The 27,973-nt window shown below is 37.5% G+C and overlaps 1 protein-coding gene across 2 annotated transcripts in view; it reads right to left on the bottom strand.

The window, feature by feature from the left end:
- DMXL1 (Dmx like 1) overlaps window positions 1-27,973 on the bottom strand; it is a 146,339-nt gene that overhangs the window by 70,000 nt on the left and 48,366 nt on the right. For both annotated transcript variants that reach the window (XM_045021744.1, XM_045021745.1), the window contains exons 9-21: window positions 24,819-24,987; window positions 21,685-21,897; window positions 17,296-17,549; window positions 16,510-17,194; window positions 15,739-15,860; window positions 14,886-14,975; window positions 14,462-14,564; window positions 12,754-12,870; window positions 10,151-10,378; window positions 7,510-9,210; window positions 6,291-6,401; window positions 4,194-4,363; window positions 815-912 (exon numbers count right to left, since the gene is read on the bottom strand). In XM_045021744.1, coding sequence (XP_044877679.1) covers window positions 815-912; window positions 4,194-4,363; window positions 6,291-6,401; window positions 7,510-9,210; window positions 10,151-10,378; window positions 12,754-12,870; window positions 14,462-14,564; window positions 14,886-14,975; window positions 15,739-15,860; window positions 16,510-17,194; window positions 17,296-17,549; window positions 21,685-21,897; window positions 24,819-24,987 — 4,061 coding nt within the window. The remainder of the gene's footprint in view (window positions 1-814; window positions 913-4,193; window positions 4,364-6,290; window positions 6,402-7,509; window positions 9,211-10,150; window positions 10,379-12,753; window positions 12,871-14,461; window positions 14,565-14,885; window positions 14,976-15,738; window positions 15,861-16,509; window positions 17,195-17,295; window positions 17,550-21,684; window positions 21,898-24,818; window positions 24,988-27,973) is intronic.

Genomic DNA, 27,973 nt, shown 5'->3' with positions numbered 1-27,973 from the left:
TAGAAAGTGACAGAATTAAGGATGCCATGTGACTTCAATTCAGCCCCCTTGTGCACAAGCATTATGGTACAGTCTTTATTTATATAATCACATGCTATTTTTTCCTCAGGACCCCTGAGCCTCAATTCAGTACACTCACAGAATAGTGCTCTGGAATGACTCAGGGTTGTGTAGTGGTGGATGAGGCTACTACAAGTTTAAGAGACTAAACTTTAGCCATTCACTTTTGGAAATCTTTACAAATATGTAATCTAACATGTAAGTTAGTCACTGCACATGTGCAGTACAGTTTTAGAATTTGTATCACACTTCTTAAGGCCCCAAATGTACAATTTAAAAAATATATTCTGGATTAAAATTTATATCCTGTACTTATTTTAAGATTAATCAAAATAATTTCAAACACACATTTTTAAATACCACAATATATGAATTATGAATACATCCTGTTGAAAATGAAGTTTTAAAAGAAAGAATGAATTCTGAATTATAGGAATGAAAGAACATGAACTAGGCAGTCTTTTTAAACATATAGTGATTTAAAAACTGAAGAGCATCAAAACATTTTTGGCTAAAATACTTGTGTGGCAAGATCCAGTAAAAAACAAAAATGAATAGACTTCAGAACACATTATGATTACTAAAGTACATGTATCAGTAAAAGGAATTTTTGGAACTTTTTTACTGCTTTTGAATAAAAGAGGAGACAAATTATTTTTATCAAATGGACTGGATAATACGGAATTGTACTTAAGAGCAAATATTTACAAATCTTAGAATTTATAAAAGAACTGATTTCTTGTATGTTTCCTACCTGTATAATCCCCAAATCACAGCCTTCTTTTTCATTGCAAGGTAAAAAACAGCTGCATCAAGTGGATCGTTGTTTCGTTGAAAAGCTGCTTTGGCTACCTGTGAATATATGGGGTTTTGTTAAATTTGTGACAAATTTAAAAGTCATCTGAAAGCACTATCCCTAAACTGATTTAGTCATTGTTAAATAATTTCATTTTAAGTAGTTCTGGCAAAGATCAATTAGGTATGTTTTTTGCTTACAATTAACAAAAAACAGTTCCTCATCAAATCAAAGTTACACTGATTTCAGGTTTTTATGATAAAAGTCAGTTATGTAAATAAATAAAGAAAATTTGTTTACTTAGTCTACATTAACTCTTTTGCACTGAACATTTGGGCAGAAACTCTGATAGATACGAGAAATAGTTCTAAGTCATCAGGAAAGGAAAAGCAGAATGGACTGATTTAAAACATAATGATTTAACTCATTTTAACTGACATAAACCAGCAAACAGGAAACCTTGATTTAAATCAATTTTAATTGTGTTTTTTTGCATTTGCACTTTTGTCATTTTCCAGTGAAAGGTGTTTCTTATTGGTTGGTAACATTTAAAAACATGTTGATTTTGCAGCTGATTAGCTTCCTTTTGCTAATCAGAAGAATACATTTCTTTCTCTGTCTCACACACACTCACTCACTCAAGCAATTACATGATTTAACATACATTTAGTCAGATTCTTGGGGGGAGGGATAGCTCAGTGGTTTGAGCATTGGCCTGCTAAACCCAGGGTTGTGAGTTCAATCCTTGAGGAGGCCACTTAGGGATCTGGGGCAAAAATTGGTCCTGCTAGCAAAGGCAGGGGGCTGGACTCGATGACCTTTCAAGGTCCCTTCCAGTTCTAGGAGATAGGTAATAATTGGAGATATACCAATTACCTTAATTTTTGGATTTTGTATTTCAGAAAAATGGTGAATGATCCATTACTTCTTTATCAGATGGTGATTATTTGCATGAAAATGCAAATTCAATTAAAATGCACAAAACCAGCATTGTAACAGTTTTTAATTAAATAAATGAATGTGCTGGATACATTAAAAAAAGTTTACTAAATCATGTTTTGCACGTTTCACTAACTGATTTATTAAGCAAAGGAAATATTATCTGTAGTTAGTGAATTGAACTGATTTCTGATACTATATCCTTCAAGATTTTAAAACCAATAGATCTCATCCTCTCATACCTGGTTTTTATGTGCAGATCGGAAGAGGAAGGCAAGTTTCAAATATTTAGCCAATGACTTCCACCAGTTAAGTGGTCTGACTTTCTTTAAAACTTGGTGGCAAATATATACTAAATATTATTTCTTGTCTTTAATTTACTTTTTTTTTTTTTTTTTTTTACACAAAAAGGTAAGTTCAGGTCTTAACAGCTTGTCAATTTCAAACTTAAAAATGTAAATAGGTTATTTTTTTTTAAGTAAATTTGCATTTAATTTAAATTTAAAAAAATCCAATTTAAATTAAAAAACCCTTTTTAAAAATCATTAATTTTGTCCACCCAGAGGACAAGTAAATCATAGAGGGCCAAATTTCCAAGACACCTGTCATAGTCATCCCACAAAATATGCTTGTACAAAGCAGATTTGTGAAGGTCCATTTTAGAAACTCTCAAAGTTTGGCTCATGTTGTATAGTAGCGGTTTGCATCTCCTAAACTTCCCTTGTTACTATAATGTTTGGTCTCCATAGATTTTAACGGAATCCCCTCAATATTGGTTACCAGTTTGTCCTAGATCAAGCAGGCTAAACTGACTCACTAGATAGCATCATTCAAAAGATGGGAGGGAACATGCATGCAAAGTTGTAGTTATCAGTTTTTCTATTAAATGCAAATAATTTCAACTGGCTTCTGAGGGAAATGGTTTCACTTACTAAAATTTGAGGTCAGTAGAAAGGGTTCAAGTGTGTGCTGAAGCAAATCAGTCAGGTCAAATTAAGCTGGATTATAGTGCAACAAAAGCCATTCATTTTCTTAGATGACTACATCTTGTGTGCCATAATTTAAGCTTTCATTAAAGCAATAATCAAGGACCTGGCCCTCATGTAGTGCAAATCACCATAGCTCCATTGGCTCCAATGAAGCTATGCCCTTCTATACAAACTGAGTATCTTGCCTCATATCTAGCCATATGGTAAACCAAATATAAACTGATGCACTGTTGTCTGCCTCAGTCTCCAGACAGCCTGAAACAGGTGTGGAACACTACAGTTAATGTAAACAGAATGTTAAATAAGCGCAGTAGGCTTAGACGTAAGTGTCAATATCTTCCATTTCATTGATACATAAAGCTTGCAAGGTATAGGAGCCATTATGAAAATTATGGGCACAGAATGTTAGGAAATGTGATACCAGGGTCTAAACCAATTTTCCTCTTAGACAGTTCCATAGGATCCATGCTGCCCCTAGCTTCCAGTGTCCTGTAGAGCATCTGACTTCATTAGTATTTTTCACCTACAATCCTCAGGAAGCAGAGACTGTAGAAAAATATCTTCACCACTTTGGTGCCCTGAACATACTATTTATAGATGTTAAACTCACAAAAAAAAAACAAGAATATAATATGCACAGGCATGCAAGTGAAAGAAAAAACATGTTTCCTAAATAACCGAACATACAAGCAGATTTACACTCCATTTGTTAAAATAATAAATAATGTGCAAGTTGAGCCTTCATCTCATTAATACATGTTCTCATGGTAGATATAAAGTAACTTAACAGTGCCTTTTTGTCATTGCCACAATGACAAATCACTTCCATACTAGGCTCCATCTCCTAACAGTCATTGAGTGTGCCAAAGTCAAGCAAGGCTCTTGTGCTAAAAATTACTTGACTGGTTGACTCCAAATACTGAATGTTCAATAATGAGACTTTGCAGAGTTTATCAGGACATTTATACTCCCTCACAGTGCAGAATTAATTAAAACCAAATATTTCTACAAGATGAAGATAAGCCTAAAAGTCACAGAATCATAGAAATGTAGCGCTGGAAGAGACCTTGAGAAGTCATCAAGTCCAATCCTCAGCGCTAAGACAGAATCAAGTAAAATCAGTAAAGTGACAAGAAATGAAGCCAACCCCCGTCCATTCCCTCTCTATGGTAAAAAAATTCACATCCTTTAGGAAGCACTGACAATTCTTCTCCATCCCACTGCTGTTAAATTCTTGACCCTTAAGGCCCTCTAATCATAACTCTTGTTCAGTTACAGGAATGCTAACAGGACGCTAGTGTACTTCAACAATTTTCGTATACGGAAACTGGGTAGCATAATTATTCTAGGATATATGAATAACTGGTAACATGCTGTAAGCTAATTTGTTTTCAGTAAACTATATTTACCTTTTCTATGCATCTGCGCAAACTATGGATATTCCGAACCCACCATCCTACACCCATAGCTCTGAGTTCTGACCAAGTCGGATCCCCTTTCTGCACAGCAGGTAGCATGTTCAGTAGTTCTTCTTCTGCTACTGAATGAAATGCCCACGCAAAGTGACGAGTAGACAAGCCTATACAATAATCCACAAAGGAAAAAGTGCTCGTTCAGTAACAACAAAACCTGAAAAACAAACTGCAAGTTCAGAAGGTTTTGGTTTTGATTTTTAACTGTGAAAGTACAAGACCAGAACTTGATAGGCATTAAAACAACTGCAGGCCTTGCATTCCTAGGTTACACATATGTGAAAGCTCATTACTGTTTTACAAATGGACAACCTGTTTATTATTCACTTATAAACTGGCCATTTCTAGTTCACGGACAATAGATGTAATGACCAAAATATAAATAACTACTAAACAAATGTCTGCAGAGAAATGTCCTTACAGATAGCTAGTGGCGATGTCATACCTATCTGAAATTTTGTATATTAAGTGAAATTTACCAAAAATTTCAGAAAGTTTAGCTTAATTTTGATTAACTGCTAAATTCCAAGGAAAACTAACAATACTGACATGTTCAGTGAAAAGTTTCTTTTCCCCCCACCTTTCCTCTTTTTTTTTTTTAAATCATGCCAAGTTTTAATGTCTAAATTGTAAACATTCTGGGGTTTTATTTCTTTTGAAAAAATCATCTTCTCAGCACTTCATCAACTTCCAATATAAGAAGTCAAATTTGGAAACGGCTTTCAGGAAACAAGCTTTTGTAATCTTTTGGCACCAAGTATTATTTACCCAAAGCAAAAAGGAAACATGGAAAATTCTGTCCTAATTGAGCATTTTACAGATAAAAAGGACTGTAGCTACAATATGTTCACAGTTGGTTTTTTTTAAAAAGTTCTAGCAGTATCAAGCAAATATTTCCATCATTAAAGCATCTGGATTCATGAAATGGCTAAATACTCTTTCACTTCCATGAAATACACTGTCATTTTTATTTTAAGACAGAACTACACCAAACAGACCCATCAGCAATATTTAGTATGGCATAGTACAGGGGCTCTCAACCTTTTTCTTTCTGAGGGCCCCCAAACATGCTATAAAAACTCCACAGCCCACCTGTGCCACAATAACTGGTTTTCTGCATATAAAAGCCAGGGTCTATGTTAAGGGGCAGCAAGCAGGGCAATTGCCAGGACCCCATGCCACAGGGCTCACTGAAAGCTAAGTTGCTCAGGGCCCCAAACTTCAGCCCCACACAGTGGGACTTTGGTTTCTGCCCTGGGCAAGTCTAACACTGGTCCTGCTTAGCGGATGCCCTGAAACCTGCTTGTGGCCCCCTAGGGGACCCCGGACTCCTGGTTCAAAACCACTGACATAGTACTCCTTTACGTACTATGTTCTGGTGTGGTTTGAACAAAGTGAGTTTGAATGCCTGTACAGTCAATTCAGCATGCACTTTCTAAAACTACTTTGCTTCATTTTAACATTCAGAATAATCTATTGTGTAAGTTTACTTCTGAATTTGCTTATTTTCTTTTAAGTATCATCAGGACCTACAAACTTACATCACATTTAGGAAAAAATCAGTATCGTTATTTTTAAGTTACAGGTAATCTTCAGCATGTTAAGCTATTGGATCAGCCATATCTGTATACAGCTTTGAGCTGTGCTCAACTTGGAAATTTACAGATGAATAACTCATTAACCCAAACATTACTGAAAAACAGAAATTATGTTCAATCTTGGTTTGTTTTACAGAGCTCATCAAGAGGCAGAACCTAAACCAAGGCTGTTGAAGACATTAAAAATAAAGAGCCTTTGCATTTGGCCAGTCCTTAGCAAACAGGTCTTGTCTCTTTAACGCTGACAGAAATATTTTACTTCAAGTACAAAGCCAAACATTTGTTTTTGTTTTATTAAAAAGTTCAGCACCCAACAGCCTTGCAAAGTTGCAATTTTCAAGGAGGTAGTACCAACAACAGTCCTGAGTTATTGGTGCCCCCCCACAAACAAACTAAACAAAACAAAAAAAAACAAAAAACCAATCTGTAGAGTTACCTTGGTGAAGTAGCTGGGCTCGATGGACAGGAGGAAGTGAAGTTGTCAGAAATGTGTGAAGCTGAACAGCCAGAAGGAATTTTAAGCCGCATTCATCAAGCGTTTCTCCACCTATAAATAAAAATTGTGTCATATTTTCACTGAAAGAAAATACATATGAAAGGAACTTGAAAAAATGGAAAATGACTATAAATACCTCTCTGATTTCTCTTTGCTAGACCACTATCTATGATGTCACATTTAAAAAAGAGCTCATGAATTCAGTGATTTATTCAACTCTTAAACCCCAAACTAAGATACTAGTGACATAAAGAAAAAGGCAATCTAGTGGCAAAAAAGGATGCATGCCCTGAGCAAGTTATGCTTTTCAGAGTAATCTAGAACTCTAAGAAAAATTATACTTTCCCTATTCTTTCAATCAGCAACTAAAAACAATATGCTGCTTATTGTATCAAAGTATTATACAACTATTATGTTGGATAAAGGGAAAAAGCTTGGCTGAGAAAGGAAAGTGCATTCATATGACGGTGAGAGTTAAATTCTCAGGAAGAAACACTTCTGATTGTTTCTTTAGATTTAAACAATAGCAGCCACACAAAAAGCTCTTTGGATCTTAACAACTGGATTTATAATTTAACTACAGCCACCCAACAGTAAACCAACCCCCATCTCATCCCCACCTAACCCACAAAAAACAACCATACAAATAATGAATTAATTCAGCTAGTCATTACATCAAAGCTGCAAAATAACCTTAGTGCCCCAGGAACATACCCTCAAACCTTCCCAAAAGGCCTGTTAATTTTTCCCCCTTTTCCCAGCATGCGTGCAAGGTCATGTTTGGGTTATTTCTGACCAAGGGCAAAGCAAGCCTCAGTCTTGGCCCCTTCACAGTGAACACACATGGTTCATGATTATATCAGTCAACAATGACAAATGAAAATACTTCTGAAGTTCATAACTTAATTTCTGTAAAAAAAGTGTTATGAAGAAGTTTGCAATTTTAAAAAAAGGACCATTTACCTAAACAGCAGATGGTAAAATCTTGTTCGATAGTACATAGAATCATAGACTTTAAGGTCAGAAGAGACCATCATACTAGTACAACTGAATATTTAATACACTTATCTGGAAAGACATTTGCAAAACAACAAAAATCCTCACAAAAAGGCTTGTGAATTACAAGAGTATTGGCCACCACTTAAAATATATAGCTTACCCTGATTTCTGTCTCTGCTTTCTCCAATATCAGTACTGGTAGTAGCAATTGTATCTGCCAAGGCCATCAATGACATTTGCTCCATCCTGGTGAGACCTGGTAAGCTAGAATGCAGCAAGTGACGAGAAAGAACTTGGGCATGCTCTGGTCCAAAGTAAGTTGGGCTGTACTGAGAAAGATCAATGATCTTTGGTTTTGTATTATCTTCCTCTGCTTCAAACACGGTAAGATCATCTGTATTTAGGCTGGAGTTTTGAAAAAGATCTTCATAATTTTCATCTGGTAAACCATTTTGTTTATTTAAGTTATTTTGATTGTTGGATTTCTCTAAACAAAAATGTGAGCAGTCATCATCTGCAGCAAGCAATGCATACAAAGGAAGTGGTGGAACAGAGTCTATTTCTGTATAGTCGGTATTCTCAGTTTTGTTGAATGTCTTGGGGTCTCTTGCAGTGCTTCCACTAGCACTAATTGTGAGAGATCTAAGTCGCCGATCATGATTAGGTTCAGATTCATTTATAGCAACAACTTCCCCAGCAATACATTTCACCAAATGAGACAGGATGGCTTTTGCTCTACGTACTTTACCAAGGTCCATAAGCTCTAGAAGCTGGAAAGGGTGGTACTGAGGTAAAGTTGGACATAATGCATGAGCTGCTTCAAAAAGACCAGAATCTTCCATTTCCACAGACAGATCAAATGCAGTTCTCTTTCCACTAAGTTTCTGTGCAAGACTTGTCATGGATCTGGTTAAGGTTCGCTTTGGTGGATGCAGGCCAGAACCAGCCGACTGGCTTTGTTTCATTAAGCTAGTGATAGATGGTGTGCTTCCACTGTAAGAATCACTCGTAACTGACTCTTGTTTTGAAGGGGATTGCCACTGAGAATAAACATGCATTTCACAATCCATCCCAACTACAAGGATGCCATCACGTACCCAAGATAAAGACACTGGCAAAGGAGGTGATCCTTCTACCGAAGAAACTAAGTCCACGCACCGTAGCAGTACAAACCTACAAAGGGATGTAACTTTTGCATTTTCCCACAGTGGCAATGCAGACATCTCCTTACTACTTTGGTCATGCATGTTCCCAACCAGCTGGCCAAACATATAAAGCTTTGATCCAATTCCTACTGTTAGAATATGTGATCCATCTTCCTTAGACATCCAGTCTAAGTGAACCAAGTGCTTTGTGCTGGGCAAAATCCTCTCATTATTAGATAAATAAACTTCTTGTTTATTGTATGCCATTAAATTACTGTCAATACTAATGGCAGAGTCCAACATTATGCTTATTTCATCTAAATGAAGAGTCTGTTCCAGAATCCAACATGATCCTCCTGTAGATTCACATTCAAAAATACTAACATGCATCATGAAATCTTGAGAACATCGACTATTTTTAGATGTCATCTGCTTGTATGCTACAGCTAATCTATTTGTATGTGCACAACTAACTTCTATTGGCCTGCCCGGAACATTCACAGTACTACTACTAAGAAGTCCATCCTCAACAAGTAGTGGCCATTCTTCCCATATATACGTAAGATTACTATTTACAGTATATTCTGGCATAGAAGAAACCACTGCCTCCGGAGTCACTCTGCATCTCCAGAACCTAACTTTTCCATCTGAACAAGAAGTTGCCAGTAGATAAGGGGCATGACAAACTGGATATACGGAAGAGGAACTCAGGTGTCCTAAAATTGAAACAGAACAAAAAACAAAACAACCTATGGAAACAGGCCCAGTTAAGTTTTAAATTTTTTTCACATCTCTGAAATTTTAAAAACTCAATCCAATATGAATGGAAGGAAAGAAGCATTATATAAACAGTAACTTGTGGCTCCAGATATGTTAAGCAATAAAAACAAATTTTAATATCGACAACACGGATAATCAGTGTTGGAACCTGATAACACAAAATATGGATCATTTGAATTATAAGCTCCAAAATAAATTGTGTATTAGCGACAAGCCATGACATGGATTTATAGCCCTTTAATTAAAAATGGATTTCTCTGTCCATGTATATACACATGGATCCATACCCCTCTTCCCCAATGGCCACAAGAGAAGCTCAGACACGCCGCAGCTGCTGAATCTTTGAACATAGCTGGAGCTTTCATGCTGGTGTATTTTCATAATCCATGTATGTGAAGTCACACAATTATGAAGTGCATGCACTTCACATTGCAATCCAGGTACTATATGCTAGCTAGCTCAGAACACATGCTCCCAATAAAGGGTCTGAATATTCTAAGTAGTCTTCATAGGAGATGTATGTTGATGGACTTATTATATTAAAAAATAAAGTCAATTTTCCAGACAAACCACATTTCACTACTCAGGACTGCATATTGCCTTTTACTTACAGAAATCCTTGGTCTAGAGCAACATTTGTCACTGACTAGCTTCGGCAGGAGCTCTGTTGCAGCATTTGGGCCCCAGGAGTAAAACACAAAATTTTAAAGGACGATGTATTTTAGTATTCCTTTCAAATCTTGTTTCCATGTATTCTTGAGTTCACTAGGTATTTGTTAATTTGTTGTTGTTTTAAAGTCTAATAACCCAGGAAACTCATAGAATACAGTATACTAAGATATGTACTAGTTCTTTATTTCTTTTAAAATTACAGACCTGCTGATGGTTTAACACTTATTATTTCCACTCCTTCTGGTAAATTCAACTCTTGACTATAAACCATTTCCGAAGAGAGAGTCAGACGACTGGTACTTTGAAGGTTTGCTCTACAGGCCCGATATTTCTGCGTGAAGGGAGATTGGATTTTCTCTGGATCCGGAGAGGAAGAATATAGCTCTTCATGATGTGACACTGCTTCATCTATATTCGAGTCTATTTTTTCATCTAAAAAAAGGTTTGCATTGTTAAGTGAAAGTTATCAGAACATATGGCAATTGTTCTATGAAAAACACAGCTGTCACTGAACCAACAAGAGGGGATACAATTTTAAACTCGGTTTTGGTAAGAAGTGAGGACATCATAAAACAGCTGGTTATAGGACATCACTCAATCAAAGGTTATCGTGAGTTGATTCAGTTTAAATGTAATGGCAGGTAATCAAAAACAGGTCACCAACTTTGGTTTTTTTACTTCAAAAGGGAAGTCTTTGGGAAATTAAGGGAATTAGCTGAAGAAGTCAACTGGACTGAACAGCTCAAGGACTTAAATGTGGAGAAGGCTTGGAATTTCGTCAAATCAACCATACAAAAACTATTTGCAATTTGCATCCCAAGCAAGGGGGGGGGGGGAATTGTAGGAAGAAACATGGCTGGATGAATAACCACTTCAGAAAGATTATTAGGAATAATCAGAGAACATATAGGGAAAGGAAAAAGGGATTGATTTGCAAAGAAAGCTGTATCTTGGTGGATAGAAAATACAGGAATAAAGAGAATTGCTAAAAGTCAAGCTGAATAAGCTCTTGCCAAGAAAATTAAAAAAATAAGAGGAAAATATTTTGGTAATTATATAAATAAAAAGAATAAACAAGGATGAGATTAGGCCGCTATGCAGTGCCAATGGGAAGCATATTAAAAATAATCGAGGTACGGCCCAAAAACTGAGTGAATATTTTCCCCCATCTTTCAAAAAGGATCATATTGAACATATGCATAAAGACTGGTAGGGTAGGGATGGATTTGCAGAGTAGGGATGGATCAACCCTTACTGGACAAGCAACAAGTCCTACATGTCAAGTCCCTCTCAAATTTCTGAAGAGGTTGGAACGGCAAGCTTCAAAGCCTGTATAATATAAAGCAAAGAAACTATACTGATCCAAAAGAAATTAAATCTGTCAAAGAGGACATGTGTACATTAGTTTTCTCACAATAAGTTAATTCTACATGTATTTTCAGATAGAGTGTTAAATGCATACCATAAGATGTTTATTTTATATATATTATTATTATTAATATTTTATTATATATATATAATATATAAAATAAAATATATATATATATATATAATGCCATTTTGCGTGTGTGTGTGTGTGTGTGTGTGTGTATGTGTGTATGTATGTATGTAAAATATAAATATATATATATATATATATATATACACACACACACACGCAAAATGGCATTAGTTTACTATGAACATTTTAGAATTTGTAACTTTAAAGTTGCATGAATGATGTTATTTCCTTAAAAAGAAAAAAAAATAAGTGTATGAATCAATAGAAAGTAGAAACTAAGAAATCTTGCCTCTGCCACACCACCACCTTTGTTACTGCCCAAGTCTGACTGTGTGGTCAGGAACATTCACAGTTATCCTCAGTTAAATAACAGCAGTCACAGAGGGCAGAGAACCTGGTTTTAGGCTTTGCTAATTTTTAAGTGTTAACAGACACCCAGCCAGACATGCCAAACCCATGGGGGGAGGAGGGGGGGGGAGAAGAGAGAACAAAACAGAAACTGGGCTTGCTTTGGCTTAATTGGCTTGTGAGTTGCTTGTTGGCTAGTTTTTGGCTCGTAGCTTTTTGGTCTTGTAGCAGCTTGTTGGTCTTGTAGCAGCTTGTCCCCCCCCCCGCCCTTTTTTTTTTTGATCGGCTCCTGGCAAGCAGGGGCAAGGAGGGGGAGAGAGTCAGGGGTGCACAGCAGGCCCATCAAAGTCTCAGACTGCACGCTGGGGGCGATCTAGTCACAGAGTGTTGGAGTTCTTAGGGACTGGCTTGTTTTGGCCTTGTTTTAAAATGGGATTAGCTTGATTTTTGGCTTACTGTAAAAGTCACAGTGCTTATTTACCACGTGAAAGTTGGCAACTGTGCAACTCAGCAGTGCATTTTAATTCACTTAAAACTTATCTTTAAACCCTCAGCATTAATGCAGTCTACCATTCATGACTGAGAACTAAAGACATAGAAAATCTGAAGAAATTTTGTTCTACCATTTCTGAACTGAGGAGAAAAAGTAGTCTGAATCCCCACCACTAACAACTTAAAACAGCTGGATAGATTTTTCTCTAACAAAAAACAAACAGTTTGGGCTAAGACTAAGCATAAAAAACTCCAGAGCAAAAAGAATATGAGAGACTATTGAGCAAGAAAGAATAAGTTGTGATGGAAACCCAAAAGTAGCCTTCAGTGTAGCAATTGCTGATTGCTTTTTAGACAGTAGCTTCTTAAATATCTGAACAGCAAATACAGTTAAAAATAGGAGTATCAGACAGTTACAAATAATTGATGTTTAACCATATTTTTACATCATAACAAAAGGACTTACCCACTGAAACTGGAACGGACTTCAAGTGTAAGTTCCACATGTGTAATAATGAGCGGTTTTGAGTGTATTCAATTACTATTAAGTAAAATTTTTCAGAGAATCCATTTTTCAGGTTTCCTGTTGAAATTTAAAGTAACAAATTTTTTAGTGCAACATCTAGCATAGCAATAGTTAGCTAATATTTTTCCCTCTCCCACTATATAACTATAGGCACTAGTGCCTTTACAATTAAAAGAGTATAAAGATTCCAAGTAGTCAGCATCTTATACAGAAAATGTTTCTTCTGTTTATTTGGTTGGGTGTTATTTTTTTTTGTTCCTCCTCTGAACCTGTTATTGAAAAGTTAAATGAAAATACTATCACTGATACAATACAACAAATTCAAGGGAAGACCACCACCAGCTATATTTAAAATCTTAAATCTATGCAACAACAGCTTTTATTTTATACTGTAGCATACAAAGTGCTGATGAGCAGCATTATATTTTCATTTTTCAGGTTGAAAGCATTGTGAATGATACAACTTTATGCTCAGTTTTTAGTCAAATATTATGGATGAAGAAGTGTTAAATGTAGGAACAGTCACTGATTTCTGAGGCACTAGAAAAGAACGGCAGATTAAATTTTATACAAATTATTTACATCTAGTTTACAATTTACTTTTGCTGTAGTAAAGCCAGCAGTCTGCAGACATACCATATCTTACACCTTAGCCCTTTTGGTCTTATTTCTGTAGGCATGCAGTGGAGCGGTATTTAATTACTTAATATTATATAGATATAGATACAGATACAAGTTTAAAAAGGAAGCTGTCAGACTTTTTTTTTTAGAACCCTGTGTCCAAAGGAAGGGTTTAGCTGGTTGTAAGAATTGATTGCTCATCAGAAAGGAGTGTTGGAAAGACTTACAGCCACTCCACTTTCTAATGTCCTCTGGCACCATTTCCCTACCTTAACATTAAAGATAGGACTCAGCTATCTATTTGCCTTTCATAATACCACAAAATAGTATGCGAAGCTACACATCCTGCATCTCCCAGGACCTGAAAGAGGGCCTACTGTACAAAAGACTACTGTTTTCAACAAGTGCCTCTCTCTGTACTAAAAGCCATCAGTCTTATACAACATTTCCTACAGTATATAAAGGGTACCTTTTGGTAAAATGCTTCCTTGCCTTAGACCAGGGGTTGGCAACCTTTCAAGAGTGGTGTGCCTAGTCTTCATTTATTCATTCTAATTTAAGGTTTCGCATGCCAGTAATACATTTTAATGTTTTTAGAAGGTCTCTTTCTAGATGTCTATAATATATAACTAAACTATTGTTATATGTAAAGTAAATAAGGTTTTTAAAATGTTTAAGAAGCTTCATTTAAAATTAAAATACAACCAGAGCCCTCCGGACTGATGGCCAGGACCTGGGCAGTGTGAGTGCCACTGAAAATCAGCTCACGTGCCGCCTTTGGCACGCATGCCAGAGGTTGCCTACTCCTGCCTTAAACCCTTAGTCTCTTTCCTCAAGGAAGAGGAAAGTAGTTTGTGTTCTATTTGTAATTTTGTTCCATTCATTTGAACTTATATTCCAATAAAATCAAGCAGATCTTTGGCCTCAAAATATAACTGAAGTGCAAAAAATCATATCCAAACAAATCAATAACCCTTTGATACATTCTTCACCATCTTACTGAATTAAACAGTTAATACTGCTTTACCAGAGTCTGATAAACAGTTGTTCTTTTCAGGTATTTTCTCCTCATTGTTATTCAAAATGAAGTCTTCTTGAAAAACATGAAGTAACTGTGTTTTTCTGCCATGCTAAATTAAAAGACAAACAGTAAATAAATGAAGAGAGACATGGAATTTCTTATTTCTAAGTTGATATCATTAAAAAATTGACAGGACCAAGCAAAATAATGAATTTTGAATAAAATGTATCTGCGATACCTACAATGCTCTCTGCATATGGGCAAAGGTCAGGTAGTTGGGGGTAGTTTGTACATTTCAAACAGTACTGGTTTCATCATCAGTGAACATGGAAAGTTACAGATGTAATGCTCAATTTTAATGCCTTTTTAAATCAAGTAAATGAATGTTCTTCTCCACCATAAAATGTGTGCAGAAAAAACTCTTACTTACAAGCTCTGTAATAGCATCCAACTCTACAATGCACCCTGGCCTTGCAGTAGACTGTTGACTTATGATGTTAAAAACTTCACCAACATATTTCTGTAAAAATACAGTAATACAAGCAATATTGAAGTATTTTTTTTAGTTCAACTACTAAAGTTGATTAAAATATTACCTGATGTCTGACATTTTCATTTTGGCATAGTGTTATTTATTTGTGGTTCGCTTATTCAAAGTCAGGGTTGAAAGAAGTTCAGTTTAATAAAGTGAGATTTATTAAAGCCAAAGAGATTTGTTTACATTCTATGGAAGTCTCCAGAGACTCAGAACTTTTACAGAACTCTTACTGCTAGGCACTTGGTTTTAATTCTGTACCAACAGTACACACAATTAAGATTATAACTAATTTACAATGTTATGGGAATTAAGTAAAGCAGTTCCATGAGGACACAATAGGAGTTAATATGTTAACACCACTAAAGTGCCACAGAATCTTTAAAGGCCTCACATGAAAGATGCCTCCTTGCACTAGGCTGACACACCAGTTCAGTACTGACTCAGAGGAAAATACCACTTATTGAATCATCAAAACTACTTCTTACAGCATTAGGTGTTTCTTGGAGATTTTCCAGCCAAGTAGTAGTGACTTGGCTCAACAATGCTGAGCTTTGGAGATCTGACATCACAATGGAGTATGGCTGCAATGTTGTAGGATTCTATTATACTTGCAGATTGACTTTACAACAGAGATATACTTTGCAGAGTTCTTAGTGTTCTTCAGTTACCAAGTCTGACAAACCGATTTATGAGTTATAATGATGATGTAATTTACATGTTTAAGTAAAGTTAAGTTTTTACTTACAGAAATTTCAGGATTGGATAGCTCACACAAAAGCTTTTTAGCATCTATTACAGCCTGATATAATCTCAGATACTGTCCATCACTTGCCACAAAGCAAGCACTTGGAGAATTGCAGTATGCACCTGAAAAGTATTTATGAACAATCAGTTCAATATTTAAGTGAATACATACTAGCTCCTTCCCTATTTTTGGCAAGAAGCAAATTACAATAATTTATTATTAAAGACTTAAACAAAACAGAAGAAAGCAGAACTTACTTCTCATTGATCTAATTTGTACTTAGATATTTATTAATAAACATGTTCATATTCAAGAAATATAGACTCCAATCTGCCTATTGAAGGAGACACTACCCTCAAGAATAGTACTCTCCTTTGTCTGTATTAATATTTTTCAACCCCAACCCACTAACATTAACATTTTAATGCATTTTTAAAAAAAATGTTATTTAGACCTAAGATTTTAAAATGAAGGGCAGTGACCTTCTCCTGAATTTGTAAAACATATCTATAGTGCCTTATAAATAAGAGGGCAGAAAATATCCAGTGGCTTTTTTTAAGCTTACCAAAATTAAGGGGACATTTTTCTTAAATTTTAGTCTAGGTTACCTTTCAGAAAATCCACACTTTGGAAACGAACCAGAGATAATTTTAATAAGTTCCATCATTCAGCATATTTAGATTCTCCATACTAGTAGCATAATTTTTTTTCTATTCTAGTTGTTTTAAAAACTGAAGATTTTAAGTATTCTAATTAACTCAGAAAACTTACCAAGACAGTAACTGGGTATAAGTGTAGGCAGCCATGCCACATTAGAAAAAGCTGAAACATGGAGAGAATTAATTCGTGCAAGTTCAGAAACTCCTCCAGAAAAGGATAATGGACCAACTGGATCAACTCGCCAAAGAATAAGCTCACTATAAACTGCATTGGGATCCTGGGACGTTACACTTGTAGTGCCTCTATTCTGAGATCTTAAAGGCGACTCTCCAGAATTTGAAGTATCATTTGTCTGTTTTGTGCTGTCAACATCTGGTGATCTCAAAGCATTATGATGAGAAGTTGTCAGCAGCAAAGGTAACACTGAATGACAAGCCAAGTCATTAAGATGAAAACGGTGACCACAATATCGAGATTTATGTGAAATACTGAGCACAGTAGAAAAAGCAGATTCCTCTGCAAAACTAACTAGCCACTGGTTTAAAGATCCATCTGCATGTTTTGAAATCATCATAACATTGGGGGTGAAGATACTTAATTTTAAACTGTTAGTTGATTTATTGTGGGCAGAAGAGATAAGCATAGATGAGGAACGAGTAAGACCAAGGGGCTTCTGTTTGCCTTGTTGAATAGCGAGATCAACGTTCTTGGTGCAGGCATACATCACTATACTTCTGCAAAGAGAATTTGCATCACCTGTTGGAAATGCTACTGGAATTCTTGAAACAAAAGACACCTAGAGTTAAAGGGGGAAAATAATATGTATTAGAACAAATAAAGAGGATATTAATGTTCTCATTGAATAATATATATTTGAATCCAGAAAAGCCATAATACCTGCACCTGGCGAAACATACCAGGCTGATATTCATCTAGCCAGTCCACATGCCATACCAGCAACGAACCATCCATGGGATGAATACTGAATAGCATGTCCGCATTTTTGCTCCACTCAGACAATAGTATTTCAATCTCATGATCAATAATAGCAGAAGATAAAGGAACAAAGCCAGAATTTGGAACAGTTTTCTCACTACCCAGTTCTTTCTTCTCTTGATTTCCTTTTTGCTCTTCTCCACTATCATCAGCTTCTGGCAGAAGAACACACATATAAAGTAAAGAAACCCATGAATGAAAGCTACATTTGGAAATTAAAAAATTGTATAGGCAACGTTGCTTGGTTATTCAAAACTTCCTTTTAAGCCTCTTCTAAACCATTCATACAAACATGGATTTAAAAAATTGAAAGGATAATGATTTAATCTCTAAACCAAGTTAATGCTACATAATTGAATATATTTCTGTATCTGACTGAGAAAAGTGTAATAAGTTATATTATGTACATCAAGCTATTTTACAACACCTTCTTGCACATCTACCAAAAAAGGTACGATTAAACATGGATTGGTAATTATACCAAATGGAACTAAGCTGACCTTAACTCTCTGATAGCATTTTAAAAAACAAGTTTTATTAGATTATTCATGAAAGTACAGAAAATGATTTTTTTTTTAAACCCAGAATCTGGAAATTCAGAGGGGTTCAGGAATAAATGCACCAAATTTCTTCCAACTGGCTTCACGTATCCCCAAAACTTGCCATTTAAATAAAAGTGACCAAGTTATGAACACAGATAATCAAAGTAGCAATTTTAGAAGCATAAAAACTGTACAGTTCTTAATATTTTTTAAGACCAGGCTTCAGGCTTTGTGAATACTACAAAAATTAAGGTCAACACATTGTCCCGAGTTTTCAAAATGGCAATGAAAAGAGTTTTTTAAAACACTCTATTGCAGAGATTACTAAAACACTCGCTGCATTTTGCTAGCACAAGAGCCAGAAAATAAAAGACCCATTTTTTAAGGCAAATAATGAAAACAATCATGAAAGTACATTTTTAAATGTTCAGTTTAAAAAAAGTTATGTTGACAGAAGTGTCTCTTGAAAAGCTTCATTTTTAAGTTTTGCCTGCAGCAATCTGCTGCGTAAAGAGGAATATAGATGGAATAATGCACAGCTTTTATGTAACCTTGACTCCAAATATTTGGTGCCAGAACAACTACTTGAAAGAATAAAGTTCCAACATTCTGCAGTGTTCAGGCTTGCATCCCATAAGTGGAAGTGTGCAGAAGTCTCCTGAAGGTGTCTGAAATTTCAAACAGCCTCGTAGCTTGAAAAAACCCAACAACCTCAAAACTAAAGACCTATGCTTCTAGAAACAGTCAGATGAATTCCCCATATTCCCGGATGGATTCAGTCACAACAGTGAGTACTGGCCACTTTACACATTAAACCACACTTCACTTATCACACCTACCCTATTTCTAGCTGGCAGGCGTCTATAGCACAAAAGCACCATACACCGTTGCCATTAGATGACTATAATTGGCAGTATCAGCAAAAAGGCAAAGAATGAAAAAGCACAAAGCTTGAACTACCCTCTCCCCACTACAGGTGATCCGTTCAAAACAGCATAAATATAGTAGAGTACAGAAACCTGTATTAGCACTAGATCACATCTGTTCTGTGGTTAGAGAGATTGGCAGGCCTGGCAACGGAACCTATCAGCTTCTTATTCAGGGTGAGAGAGAAACAGGCCCATGTGAATAAAGCTTGGGGCACAAACTTCAATTTTCTTTAGTAGGTATAAGATTTAATCCTTCTTAGCTTAAGTAGAACTTTATATTAACGCAATCTAAACTGGCTCTAGGTCTAGGCCCTGTCGCTAAGAGCAAGGTGACCCTTCACCCAGTTAAGCCTTAAACTCCTGGCTCCCCAATTCCTTGACGGTAAAACAAAAACCTAAAAGGGCAGATACAGAGGTGCTCCAAAGTGTATTTTAAGAAACATGTGGTCCTCATCAGACCATAAATCACATCTTGTAATGTGTAATGGCCTAATGAACCCAAAGCAGTGCACCACCAACTATTACCCCAAAAGGGATTGGGGGGGTAGGGGGAAGAGGCGGTCAGGACACTGAGATACTTCCACTAAGTTATGTCCCACTTATCCCTGTGCTTTTATGATTTTGGAGTACACATGCTTGTGGTCTAATGATAGATATTGCAACAGAACTACCACTATTTCCAAACTGACCAACAATTGGATTACGTTAATCGGGTTGCAGGACCTGCGATGCACTGATCTGCTCAGAAGTCTTCTGGAGAATTGTCATGAGGTACTGCGAGCTAGAATTAAGAACACAAGGACAGCCACACTGGGTCAGACCAATGGTTCATCTAGCCCAGTCATCTATCTTCGGACAATAGTTGGTGCCAGATGCTTCAGATGGAACAAACAGAACAAGTGATCCATCTTGTTGTCGTGTCCCAGCTTCTAACAGTCAGAGGTTTAGGGACACCCAGAGCTTGGGGTTGCATTCCTGACCATCTTGGCTAACAGCCATTGATGGACCTATCCTCCATGAACTTATCTAATGTTTTTTTGAACCCATTTATACTTTTGGGCTTCTCAACACCCCCTGGCAAGGAGTCCCACAAGTGGATTGTGCACTGTGTGAAGAAGTACTTCCTTTTATTGGCTTTAAACCTGCTGCCTATCAATTTCATAGGATAACTCCTGATTCTCATGTTACGTGAAGGGGTAACTAAAAATTCCTTATTCACTTTCTCCACACCATTCATGATTTTTAGCACTATCATATCCCTCCCAAAGTCGTTTCTTTTCTATGCGGAACAGTCTGAAGCCTTTTTAATCTCCCCTCATAGGGAGGTTGCTCCATACCCCTCATCATTTCTATTGCCCTTCTCCTCCCTTTTCCATTTCTACTATATCTTTTATAAGATGTAGCCACCAAAACTGCATGCAATATTCAAGGTATGGACATATCAGATTTATGTAATGGCATTATGAGGTTTTCAGTCTTATTTATCCCTTTCCTAATGGTTCCTAACATTGTTAGCTTTTTTTTGATGGCCACTGCACATTGAGCAGATGTTTTCAGAGAACTATTCACAGTGACTCCAAGATCTCTTTCTGGAGTGGTAATAGGTAATTTAGACACCATCATTGTGGATGTATAGTTGGTATAATATTTTCCCATGTGCATTATTGCGTACTTATGAACATGGAATTTCATCTGCCATTTTCTTGCCCAGTCACACAGTTTTGTGAGATCCCTTTAACTTTTCACAGTCAACTTTGAACTTAACTATTTTCAGTAATTTTGTATTATCTGCAAACATTGCCACCTTGCTGTTTACCCCCTTTTCCAGATCGGTTATGATGATGTTGAGCAGCACTGGTCCCAGTACAAATCCTTAGAAGACCTCACTATTTACCTCTCTCCTCTGTAAAAACTGACCATTTATTCCTACCCTTTGTTTCCTGTCTTTTAACCAGTTACTGATCCATGCCAGGATCTTCCCTCTTATCCCATGACTGCTTAGTTTCCTTAAGAGCCTTTGGTGTGGGGGTCCTTTGCTTTCTGAAAGTCCAAGACGACTATATACACTGGTGACCCTTGTCCAGATCTTTGACACACACCAAAGCTGGGTTTACCAGCCTATAATTGCCAGGATGGCCTCTGGAACCATTTAAAAACTGGCGTTACATTAGCTATCCTCCAGTCATCTGGTACAGAGATTGATTTAAGTGATAGGTCACCTTGCAACCTTAAAGGTCAAGGTAAGTGTGGAAGAAGGTCTTATTCTTGGGCCACCAGAACACCAAGAAAGTATGCTGCCCTTGCTTTCCCTAGGTTGGTTCTAAGGAAAGAGGAGCCCAAGATTACGCCAGGCTATGTCAGCCTGACCAGCCAAGTGGCCAGAAGAAGCCCGCAGGCCAGTGTGACGTACTAACCAGAGACATCACATGGTCCCCTGAACTGCACTCCTGACTCAGAAGACCACTCAAGCTGAAGAGTCACTCCTTTTATTCTTGTTAACCAACTTTTTTTCTAATTTGTTACTGGATTAATGATAGCATTCAAATCATGCCTGGAAAGCAACCAAGTGATAGCAAGAGTGCAAGATCAGTTCGTAAGCGAAAGAAGATTGATTTAGAGCAGAAAATGTTGTAATTTGTTTTTTATGCTTGCACAAAAACATAAAATTACATAAAATTCGGGTTACGCAAGGCTTTCCGGAATGGAATGATTGCATAAGTCGAGGCGCGTCTGTATTAATTAATTTAAACATTTGGTTTACCCAAAAAAATTACAGCACATTATAAAGAATAGAAACATATCCAAGATATGCATTTTACCTTCATCCGATTTGCCATCCAACTGATTTGACTCTTCAGTGCTGGTCTCTGAAGAATGCTGCTCAAAGCTCTTTTTAAGATGCTGCAAAAATACTTCCATGGAGAGGGTAAAATGTAGTTCTTTATTGTTCAGCCAGTGCACTACAAATGGCCCACTTTTCTCTTCATTCTCACTGAGACTCAGAGACGTGATAGAAGGGAGTAGAGGAATGTCTGCAATGCCAAGAAGTTAATGTGATTTCCAAAAGAGGAAAAGGTAGTAGTAATGTGTTTTTTCCCGTACCAGTGAAAAAGGCAAAAAAGTTATACAGCCACGTGCAAGCCTAGCCCTGCTTCACCTGAGGGATTCTACCACCATCCCCTCTGCCAGATATTCTGCTCCCAAAGGCCCTATATGTCATGGTTTACACCAATGGAAGCCACCAGAGATCTCAGGTGATTTTAGCCCACTGTACACTGTGTTTTGTAGAGATTTCACAAATATTTACCCATCTCCAATCCTTTACACTATTTGCCAGGGTACCACTATTACACATGCAACAAACACAAGTAAATGATACAAACAAGTTTCAGATGGGTATATAATTTTGTACCATCTGAAATATAGGATGCAAGAGTGCAGCCACTTGTGATGTGCTGAGAATTCTAAATGGTGCACCTGGCAGCAGCAGGCTCTTCTTATATGTAACCCACACCTACAAGTTCTCCCATACTCCCATTTTATGCAGCAGTACAATGTGCTGAGGCAGCTATAAATTCAACATCCTGTCAGACAAAGCATTTTTGAGTGCAAATATGTTCTTTCTCCATGGAAATTGGTACTGCCTTTAAACTGCTCAAGCAGGTAGTTATGCCAGGACCACAACAAGGAAATGGAGAACAAAGAAATATAGGAAGAATGAGGGATATGGAGGAGAGCACACAGGGAATAAAATTATGAAAAGAGAAATACGGAAGCAGACACAAGAAATCTCAGTTCTTCCAGAATAAGCTTCTCTTGTTAGTTAACCACAGAGGGCCAGCTCTCAAGATGATCAATCTGGCATTAAGATGAGTTACAAGGGAGAATTAAAATTAGTTTAAGAAAGGAACATACCAAACAAGAACATGATGTGCAGGCTGACTTTTGACATTCGTATACATTTACTGAACTTTCAATATTTTTTACAGTATTTTTAAAGGAACCCTCTTTCCCCACCTTTGCACGCTAAAATGTATTATTAAAAAGTCTGGCAAATGGAGTATTGTCTCTTCTTTCACTCTAGCTTTTATTCTGAATCAGCTGTAATGCTGCTTCTTGTGAGTTTTAACAGTACGTACTAGGACTTTACTAATGATTTCTAAGGAGCCTTCAAATCCTCCCTTCCTTCCTCCAGTTAAATACTATCATTTCTAGCCACCTTAATTTGTAATCACAGCATGCGCCACAATTACACTTACCCTCCTTTGTAAATGATTTTAAGATCTATGAGTGAAGAGGGCTATGTAACAGCTACATATCATTAGTAAGCCTTATGTGGTTTCATGATAAAAATGCTTATATAAGTGTACACACCCTATATTACACACATGAAAAATTATTAAAAGAATATTAAAATTGTAATGCTAAGCACTGAAAAATGAAGAAGTACAATAACTCCTCACTTAACATTGTAGTTATGTTCCTGAAAAATGCGACTTCAAGTGAAACCATGTTAAGCGAATCCAATTTCCCCATAAGAATGAATGTAAAGGGGGGGGTTAGGTTCCAGGGAATTTTTTTTTGCCATACAGTACAGTACTATAGTGGGGAGGTGCCCCTGCCTTACCCCATACAGGCACAGCCCACTGGCACAGGAGACAATGTGGCAATCAAGGAGGCTGAAGGTGCTGTAGGCTAGGAGAAGCACGTTGTGCAGCAGCAGCTCCCTCTACTCTGCAAGCACCAGGGGCGGGGGCTCAACCCTCGGCCCGCCCACACCCCCTCTTCCCCCAAGCCCCCACCCTTAACCCACCTCTTCTTTCTCCCCTCTCTTCCCCCTCTACTCTGCACACCACATCCTTGCTCCTCCCCCCTCCCTCCTGCCAACAGCAATCAGCTGACTTGCAGCGTTCAGGAGGGAGGAGAGAGGACACAATGTGCAGGCTCCCCCCTTCCTCATGAACGCCGCAGGCCAGCTGATTGCCGCAGGCAGAAGGTGGGGGAGGAGGGAGAAGGCGCTGATCTGTGGGATCTGCTGGCGGGCAGGAGATGCTGGGAGGGGTAGGGGAGCTGATAGGGGGCTGCCAGCTGCGGACAAAGCAGGCAGCCAAACAACGTTATAGCGAAGCATTGCACAACTTTAAACGGAGCATGTTCTGTAATGGAGCAGGGACGTAAGATTGAAACAACGTTAAGCGAGAGAACGTTAAGTAGGGAGTTACTGTACCAGAATTAAGGTTTCCTCTTCAACCTTTATTTGGGCCCACTGTACACATGCATTGTAATACTGTAACATGATCACATACCACTATTTTTTCCCCTGCACACACACACCTGCATTATTCAGGACACAAGATGGAACTGCTCTGGGATAGCCATTAATTGTAGGTTGCTCATTTTCTGGGTGTCTGACTTGAGACATGAGGGTCTGATTTGCAGAAGTGCTGAGAACTCACAGCTAATATCAAAGCTGTGCTTTGAACATATAAAAGGCCATATAATGCTAAGTACTATGAAAAAACCAAGTCCTAGAGTCTCAAATTGGGCACCTAAAAATGAGTGGATACTTTTGACCTTAATCTGTCAGTTCCCCACCTGTAAAATGGAGATGATACACCCTCACCTCACAGCGTTGTTGTGAAGTACTCCAATAGTATGGCAATGAGCACCAAAGAAAGCCATGAGGAATTGGTAATTCTGTCTTCAGAGCAGGATTTCACTAGTGTGCAATGAATACACACAGGATCACATATTAAACCATGAGCAGAAAACAGAATATTGAATAGTTGTTCTTTAAATCAGCACCATCCATCCTGTGCACTGAATGAGGCAGAGGTCCTGTGCTCAGATAAATGAAGTCCATCAGAATGTATACAGGGAGGCAAATTAAGGTTACACAGAGAAAAGTCTGTATTGCATTCTTGTATCATATATCGTAACTGCTCATCATTACCTGTGGCTGGGTTGATGCTGGCAGCAATATGAAAGTGACAGAGTGCATTTGCATGTAAAGGAGTGTTCCTATGAACTTCATGAGGATCTTGCTGATGTGGGGAATATCCAGTATGTGCTATGAGAGCAAGTGACCTTCTCCTTCCTCGTCGAAAGGGCCTTAGATTTAACTGTGTGGAGAAGAAGTCATTTTTATTTTGTTTCCAAAGGAAAAAAGGAGGATTTAATCTATACATTATTTTCTAGAAAAGAAAGCATGTGAAATTCTAACCTAAAGGAAGTAGCTTTTACAGTTTAAAAAGTACACTGGTGAATTTACCAACTGTATTGTTCATAATGTATCTTCCATAGAAAAGGGACTACATAGTAAAGGATGTTAATGTCTTTAGAATCCCGTAGAAAGCTTGTATGTACACAGTGTTGCCTTGAATAGGCGTAGTAAAATTCAGAAAGCATAGTAAAATTCAGTACAGCCTTTATGCTCAGACCAAATCAAATGCTGTGTCCTATAGCATTTTTTCAAGTGGAACACAAACCATGAACATTCAAGTTATTAAAAAAATACTGAATTGGCTACTATCACCAAGTCTCCATGGTTGGATCAATACTTCATTTTCGACCCCATAAGCACAATCTCAGACTCAGACTTTAAAGCCAAGGAAGGACCGCCATGATCAACTAGTCTGACCTCCTGCACACTGCAGATCACAGAAGCTTGCCAACCCACTCCTGTAATAAGCCCATAACCACTAGCTGAGTTACGGAGGTCCTCAAATCTTGATTTAAAAGACTTCAAGTTACAGAGAATCCACCATTTATTCTAACTCAAATCAGCAAACGACCCGTGTCCCATGCAGCAGAGGAAGGCAAAACAAAAAATGAAAAACAGGGTCTCTGCCAATCTGACCTGGGGAAAAATTCCTTCCTGACCCCAAATATGACCATCAGTTAGCATGCAAGACCAACCAGCTAGACACCTGGGAAAGAATTCTCTGTAGTAACTCAGAGCTCTGCCCATCTAGTGTCCCATCTCCAGCTGTTCGAGATACTTGCTAATAGCAGTCAAGGATGGGCCATGTGTCGTTGTAGGCAACCTCATCCATAGCTTATCAAGATCAGTCTTGAAACAAGTTAGGTTTTTTGCCCCTACTACTCCCCTTGGAAGGCTGCTCCAGAATTTCACTCCTGATGGTTAGAAACGAGCGTCTAATTTCAAGCCTAAAAATGTTGGTGGCCAGTTCATATCCATTTCTTCTTGTGCCAACACTGGCCCTTATCTTAAATAATTCCTCTTCCTCCCTGGTATTTATCCCTCTGATGTATTTATAGAGAGCAATCATATCTCCCGTCAGCCTTCTTTTGGTCAAGATAAACAAACTCTTTGAGTCTCCTCTCATAAGGTAGATTCCTTATTCCTTAGATCATTCTAGTAACCCTTCTCTGAACCTATTCCAGTTTGAATTTATTTCCTTTAAACATGCAAGACCAGAACTGCACACAGTATTCCAGATGAGGTCTCACCAGTGCATTTTATAATGATAACAACTCTTCCCTAACTCTACAGGAAATACCTCACCTGATGCATTCTTCAATTGCATCAGCCTTTTTTTTTTTTTAAACAAAAAAAACAAACAGCTACATCATATTGGTGGCTCAGTCATCCTGTGATTGACCAACATACCCAGGTCTCTCTCTTCCTCTGTGGCTTCCAACTGGTAACTCCCCAGCTTATAGCAAAAATTCTTGTTGATAGTCCCTAAGTACCTGGCCTTGCACTTTGCACTATTTCATTCCATTTCTATTAAACGAGTTTTCAAGGTCATCCAGATGTTCTTGTATAATATTTCAGTCCTCTTCTATATTGGCAATACCTCCCAACTGTGTGTCATCTGCAAATGTTATTAGCACACTCCAATTTTTTATGCCAAGGTCATTAATGAAAATGTTAAATAAGATTGGTCCCAAAACCCATCCCTGAGGAACTTCACTAGTAGCCTCCCCTCCAGCCTGACAGTTCATTTTCCGCACGACTCAGTCTTCATTTTAAGCAGTTCCTTATCCACCTTTCAATTCTCATATTAACCTCCATCTCTCCAATTTAACTAATAAATTCCCATGTGGAACTGTATAGAATGCCTTTGTGAAATACAGATAGATTGCATTTACTGGATTTCCTTTGCATGGAAAATCTGTTATCACAAAGGAAGATCAAGTTGGTCTGGCACAATCTACCTTTTGTAAAACCATGTTCTATTTTATCCCAATTATCATTTACTGCTATGCCCATAATTACGCTCTTTCAAAATTTATTTTAAGTCCTTGTGCACAACTGAGGTCAAACTAACAGGCCTGTAGTTTCCTGGATCACTTTTTTTCTCCCCTTTATTAAACATAGGTGCTATATTTGCAATTCTCCAGTCACAGGATATGATCCCAAGTTTACCAAATACTTAAAAATCCTTGTTATTGGGCTATTTCATGTGCCAGTTCCTTTACTATTCTAGAATGGAAATCATCCAACCCTCCTCCTGTCTCCCCCCCCCCCCCGCAGGTGCCACTGAGTTTGGCTTCCACCTTGGAAGTGGTCATTTCTTCTTCTATATCTTCGTTTCCATTAGCCATGCTAACACGGTCACCAAGTTCCTCATTAAAAATGGAGGCAAAATATTTGCTTAAAGTGTTGTAATTATTTCCTTACTCCCCACCCCCAGCGCCCCGAAAAAAATCTAGTCAAGTAAGAGTCACATTTTCATGAGGGACATGGTCACCTATATGATATTGCTGAAGTCAAACTTTCCTATGTACTAGTCACCTTAGTGTTGTTACAATTTAATATTCCATTGGCATGAAAAACTGTACAAGCATTGACAGTGTAAAAGTGTAAAGAAACAAACCTCAGATATCTGTCAGTTCAGATCAAACTAACCAGATTCTGACTACCTTGTATGTTCAGGTTTTATCCTTTCTCAATTTGTCATTCTTGCTCATTCCTAACTTTGTGGTAGATAGGCTGTTATGTAACATTCTCCCAGTTTTCTCCCTTTTTTTAAAATGAGAAAAAGTCTGGTCTCTCGCACTCCCTTTGACTTAGAACATATAAGTAGATGGTTTCTCCCCATTTCAAGGTCTCCTTTGGTTACACTGATTACCAACACT

The sequence above is a fragment of the Mauremys mutica genome, chromosome 6 (assembly GCF_020497125.1).
Source record: "Mauremys mutica isolate MM-2020 ecotype Southern chromosome 6, ASM2049712v1, whole genome shotgun sequence".
NCBI classification, from domain to species: domain Eukaryota; kingdom Metazoa; phylum Chordata; order Testudines; family Geoemydidae; genus Mauremys; species Mauremys mutica.
This window is presented reverse-complemented; position numbering and strand designations above follow the sequence as displayed.